The sequence below is a fragment of the Patella vulgata genome, chromosome 6 (genome assembly GCF_932274485.2).
Source record: "Patella vulgata chromosome 6, xgPatVulg1.2, whole genome shotgun sequence".
In the NCBI taxonomy this organism is placed as follows: Eukaryota; Metazoa; Mollusca; class Gastropoda; family Patellidae; genus Patella; species Patella vulgata.
Window position 1 is genome coordinate 72406316 of NC_065884.2, and position 6753 is coordinate 72413068.

Consider the following 6753-nt stretch of genomic DNA (forward strand, 5'->3'; position numbering starts at 1 on the left):
GAACATTCTAGCCCAATTAGGAAGAGAGTTATCGTGTCCCAAAGCATCAACCAATCAAATTGCTTATCTCTGCTTACCCTAAGCGGAAAATGCTCATCTTCGAACTCCATCAAGGCATTGACCTAATAAACACATACACCAAGTTTGAACATTCTAGCTCAATTAGGAAGAGAGTTATTGTGTCCCAAAAAGTGTGACGGACAGACAGACGGACAGACAGACGGACAGACAGACAGACAGACAGACGGACGAACCCATTTTAATAGTCCCCTGCTTTCTTCGAAAGGCGGGGGACAACAACGTAGTGGTACGTTAATGAAGCGAGGAATATTTCGTGTGTGGAAATGGCGACCAAGATGGAGTGTAGTATATGTTTGTGTGATTTTACAAATCCAAAAATAATTGACTGTTTTCATACATTTTGTAAAACCTGTCTGGATGATTACATTTCAAACAAATCTGAGAACGGCCATTTTCCTTGTCCTATTTGTCGTAAAGTTATCAGGATTCCTGAACAATTTACTACTAATTTTTATCTCTCGCATCAAACAGAGGTGAGTGAATCTACAGACGCCATATGTGGAAACGTGTCCACCGTTAAAGATAATGAAAGTGAAAGTAGGATGTGTAGTAATCACATGAAAGAAATAGATCTATATTGTAAACGGTGTAGTGTATCCATATGTTATAAATGTTTTATAGCTGATCACAATGGTCACTCGGTCAGTGATTTAAACGATTTTAAACTCGAGATAAAGATGGAGATCCAATCACTGAGAGGGGAGCTAGAGAACACCTTACTGAAATACGAACAATTTTCAGAATCCATCCAGCATCAGAAGAAAGAGATCGAGACACAAACTTCACAGATATGTACCAGGATTGATAAAAGAGTGGATAAACTTAGTGCAGCTCTTCGCAATATCGGGAATACAATGAAAGACGAGGTTAGGCAAAATCATCGCCAGGAAGAAACTAAGATGACGAGCATAGACACAGAAACAAAGAACCTTTTAAAAGAAATATCAGATGATGTAGACCATATCGGGTTATCACAATTATTGGTTTTAAAAACGAAACTTCTACAGGAGATTGAAAATGGTAAACATGAGCTCATCCTTCCAGAACCCAACATACTTTTGTTTCAAGAAGGTGAAATGAACAAAATACAACTAACTAACCAACTTGGTCAAATAAAGACAGGAATGAAGAAAAATCACACAAAGATAGCAAGCAAACATAACTTGTCAAATTCGGGGGCTGCAAACGGAGACAACTTGTCAAACTCAGAAGTGGCCATACAAAAGGCATGCATTTTCCTTTTTAATTTAGATCACGGAAAGCAAATACAGTATATCGGAAACTCGGATGTTAAATATGGTGGATTATCTTGGTGGTCGTCTGCATTTTTTCGTAACAACAAACTGTTTTTACAGTTCGAGTTAAAAGTTCTCGATTCCTTTAATGGATCATTGCCATCTAAAATATTAATTAAACTGGAACTGTTAAACAATCGAAATCAAAAGTTAAACAAAATAAAACAGTCGATGATTCAGCGAAGCAAAACATATAATTGGGAGGATGTAATTAGCATGAACGAACTGGGGAACCCTTCTCTTGGATATGTAGATGGCCAAGGTGTTTTCACATTTCAATTAGTTGTATTAAATGTAATGCCATAGTAGACTGTTTGATTCATGGAGTCATCTCCCGACACTCGCCATTGCCAGTGAAAATTATTTTATTTTAAAATTAGCTTGAATAATTTACTTGTCAAATATGGCTAACTTGCTGTAATAATTTTGTTGTTAAATTAATCTCACAACTATGGAAATTAAATGAATTTATATAGGCCCCAATACATTTGTTATAACATGTTGTCGTCATCCCTGTCCGTCAGTCCACATTTCGTATAACCGATGTGCTTTAATTTAGCTGTATTGACTGGACTGGTAATGCTCATAACCACTTGAACGCATATGCTTTTAACAAGCCAATGTAACATTCCACTTGGAGAATTACATTTGGTTCAAGTTATAATATTATTGACACATGCAAGTCTTAAAACTGTAGCACTATCGTCGTTGCGACATTGTTTTTAAATTTATAGACAAGGAATAGAGAAATAAGATGGGTTAAACAACATTATTTATCTTTACAAATTATTCTCTATTGTCAGTATATTAAGGTATGAGTTTATTTAAAACGCAAATTAACTGTTTATGAAATAGCGTGAGAATAACAGGAAAGAGGGTCTGATTTCAAGGATAGATTGTGTCGAGAAACATGTGACGGAAAATTACGATTGCATCATTTAGCTTGTTTGACCAATCTCTATACTTATTTACAAGATATTTGACCAATTAGATAATTGAACGTCCAAAACCCACAGCTACAAAACTATAATACTTGTGAGAATTCGTTAGACTTCTATTAGGTTCCAGAGAGCTTACATCTGAGTTCCTAGACAGCCGCGAGGCTGGCTAGGGTAGAGAAATGGTTTTAACTAGTATTGTTATCTATTATGCTTGTATACCTGTATTCAGCTATATATATATATAAAATGTAGAAGCAAACTGTTGCATTGTTATTCCTGGTAAGACAAACGTCTTAAGAAACTGTAAGAAGTAAATACACAACGTGAAGCAGAAGTAAAGACAGCTAGAGACAAATTCTAGACGATCACAAGGCTACAGAAATATGTAGTAAGAAAAGATGCATGGGTCGTATGTAGGATGTGGCGACCGGTTTCCCATAGACGCTCTCCACGTCAGACAGAAGGCTCATGGTGCTACAAAACTGGGTTGGCGTATTCATTAATCCAGTCAGAGCAGAACAGTAGGAAGTTAAAAACCCGTTTCATTTTATGTTCATCTTGGGTTAAGCAGCTTAAATGGAGTTGCTGGTGATGCACAAGACTATTGTTTGACCTTCTTACTAAATGAAATGAAATACGGTGTAACGTCCTAATTTTCTGCACCGACTGGGCTATTGACGACGTTAAACTCCATTTCATTTCATTTCTGTATATTTATTTATCCCATTTTATGTGAAATACGCGGTGGAGATTTTTGCAAGTACTTCAGAATTTCCACCTTGTCTCAACTGTCATTGGATTTTTTATGTCCTTTTGAACTGTCAGTATGTACACGGGACCTCGGTTTTTCGTGTCATCCGAATGACTAGACAGCTGTCCTTGCCAGGCCCTCCGTCCTGCATCACTGACAAGGGGGAACCACGCCGGAAAATCTGGATGAACTTTCTCGGCCAATGCAGGGATCGAACACCCGACCTCCAGGCTAGCGAGCCAGCGCCTTACCCTCTTAGCCATCGTGATCCCCATGTAAATACGTATTAAGATAAAAAAAAATCTCTCTATGTGCATAATAAATAAAGGTGATGTGAAGTGCATATTCTGTCATTATTACGTGGTTTATAACCATATCGAATTGTGGTGAAAAGTTAGGTAAACGCAGGTGTTACAACGATCAATTTACCTGAGTATAGGCTTGTATGTATCGAATGAGGCGAGATATATTTCTAGTGTAGAAAATGACGACAATGGTTTGTGTTGATTGATTATATTACAAACATATATAATTATTGTTTTATATTGAATGGTTTGGATCAGTAAATGTTGAGTGTGCTAAAGAAGTAATTTGCCGATTTCTGCTGACTGCTTATTTTACAACCATGTGGAATTTTTGTTTTATCGATTAAACCTTGACTAGAAAAGGTAATATGTTGCAATTATCGAATGTTGTTCATAGGTTAGTTCGCATCAACGTAATATAGTTGTACATTCGCGAGGCGCTATATATTTCCTGTGTAGAAAATGGCGACCAAGATGGAGTGTAGCATATGTTAATATTTATAGACATAGTAGATATATAGTGAAGCGAGAAAAATATTTCTTGTGTAGAAAATGGCGACCAAGATGGAGTGTAGTATATGTTTGTGTGAGTTTACAAATCCAAAAATAATTGACTTTTCATACATTTTGTAAAACTTGTCTGGATGATTACATTTCAAACAAATCTGAGAACGGACATTTTCCTTGTCCTATTTGTCGTAAAGTCATCAGGATTCCTGAACAATTGGCTACAAATTTTTACCTATCACAAGAAACAGAGGTGAATGGATCTACCGACGCCATATGTGGAAACGTGTCCACCATTCCTGATGATAAAAACGAAAGTAAAAGTAGGATTTGTAGTAATAACATGAAAGAAATAGATCTATATTGTAAACAGTGTAGTGTATCCATGTGTTATAAATGTTTAATAGCTGATCACAATGGTCACTCGGTCAGTGATTTAAACGATTTTAAACTCGAGATAAAGATGGAGATCCAAGCATTGAGAGGTGAGTTAGAGAAAACCTTACTGAAATACCAACAATATTCTGAATCCATCCAGCATCAGAAGAAAGAGATCGAGACACAAACTTCACGGATCTGTACCAGGATTGATAAGAGAGTGGATAAACTTTGTGCAGCTCTTCGCCAAATTGGCCGTGGAATGAAGGACGGAGTAACGCAAAGCCATGGTCAGGCCGAGAAGGAGATGGGGAGCTTAGAATCATTGGCTAATGAATTATCAACACGACCCAAGCATATTTTAAAAGAATTAACAGATGGTGTAGACCACAAAAGTGTATTCGAATTATTAGATTTAAAACAAGAACTCCTATGTGAGATCGACAATGGTCAATTGGACCTCATTGTTCCTGTACCAAATATAAGTTTTTTTCAAGAAGGCGAAAAAAATATTACTGATCTCACCAGACAAATTGGTCACGTTAGTGTCAATAAATGTGATCCACCAAATAAAGACACCATTAAAAAATCAGCCGACAAATCAGTCGACCAAAGCGTGTTATCGAGGTCAGGAGACGCCATTTTGAAGTTTACACTGAACGGCAACAAGATACATTATTGTGGCGAAAGCACGGTGATAACAAAGGATGGAATGACGTGGTGGAGAACTGCTTACTTTTCTAACTCAATGCTCTGTCTTGGACTCGTCTTAGACAAATGGAAGGATTGCAAATTACCTGTTAAAATATCATTAAAAATTGAGCTTTTGAATAGAAAAAATCATGCGATAAACAAGGAGGTAACAACTGTGTTTGATTCCAGTCAACCATTTATTGGAAAGATATTATTAGTTTTCAAGAGTTGGAAAAAATACCGAAAGGATATTTAGACGAGCAGCATAAATTCACTTTTCGATTACGTGTGTTGCATGCAAAATGAAAAGTAGAATAAAACAAGTTATTACTTTGCTCCACAAAAGTGTAAGTTTGGGATATATGTACGAATTGAATTCTTTTTTTTTCAAATCAGTGTTTGGGAGTTTGCGATATATGTAACTAAATGATATAGATATGAAAAAAAATACAATTTGAGTGTCAATGGTTTTATCTATGCATGGGCGTGGTTAATGAAATTTGAAATGTAAAGAGAGATAACTCTACCATTTATCTGGTTCCAGACTACCAATTAATTGTCCATTGACTTCAATGTTAAATGGCTGTAACATCACAGACTGTAGCTTTTTGCTCAACATTCCGTTGGTTCCCATCGTTATAGGCACATTTGGCAATCTTCTTGTCATAATTTTGTAGGGGATTGACCATTTAATGTTGACTGGGGTGATAATCTCACTTCCGACACAACGATTGCTCTGCAGAAAGACACTTTACACCCCCTATCACCCCCGCTGTAATACCCTATGAAATTGCAAATTTGATCCCTTTTTCCAATTCTAGACCAAAACGTCAACAAGAAATTGCAGAAAGGGGGGGGATTAAGGGAAAAATTGTATATTTATAACTCGCACTACATTGGACTACATTCCACTAGCCTTAGTCCAACTACACTGTATTAAACCAAAGTTCAACACAAAACGTGTTTGTCTGCGATATCATTCAAGGTGGAAGATGTCGTTAAGCCTCAAGAACGAACGAATGAACGAACAGAATTTGTTAGTTATTTGATCTCCTCCATCGAGAAATGATATTAGATTATAGTGATCATGTAAAGTTGAAATTATTAACAACTGGTTTTTACTTCTAATGCCTTGTATATGAATCACAATTGTACTGAATCGCTTGTTGAATATGATTGTAGCATAGCTAATGGACTGTATGTTCTATTCACTCAGGGTGAAACGGAATCTTCTTTATAAAGGAAAACGGGATATTCTTTATCCGTCTAATGGGAATACAATAGGTCTAATGAAGATATTATCGGTCTAATGGGAATAGAATCGGTCAAATGGGAATAGTATCGGTCTAATGAGAATAGAATCGGTCTAATGAGAATAGAATCGGTCTAATGGGAGTAGTATCGGTCTAATGGGAATATTATCGGTCTAATGGGAATAGTATCGGTCTAATGGGAGTAGTATCGGTCTAATGGGAATATTATCGGTCTAATGGGAATAGTATCGGTCTAATGGGAATAGTATCGGACTAATGGGAATATTATCGGTCTAATGGGAATATTATCAGGAACATCATTGATATTTACAGACTAATATACATATAGGTTTTTGTTTGGAGGGGTATGATTTAACGTGTGTCCGAAAGATCACAATGTCTGCCATTGTCTGTCATTAGTTCAAGTGGCGCGGTTTCGATTCCCCGTTAGTACGTGACAAGAAGTAGGGTCGCCTGTTCAACCCCTTTTCTCCCACTGCTAAAGACCCCTAGGCACATAAGAATTATTGAAATGAAAACCAAATCGAA

General features: G+C 36.7%; 1 protein-coding gene across 1 annotated transcript; it reads left to right on the plus strand.

Annotated features, from left to right (window-relative positions):
* Positions 1–299: 299 nt before the first annotated feature.
* On the plus strand, positions 300–2840 carry LOC126825567 (E3 ubiquitin-protein ligase TRIM39). Its single transcript, XM_050555225.2, has one exon. It carries the CDS (start codon positions 345–347, stop codon positions 1680–1682), a length of 1338 nt encoding a protein of 445 aa, XP_050411182.1. The 5' UTR covers positions 300–344; the 3' UTR covers positions 1683–2840.
* The last annotated feature ends 3913 nt before the right edge of the window (positions 2841–6753 follow it).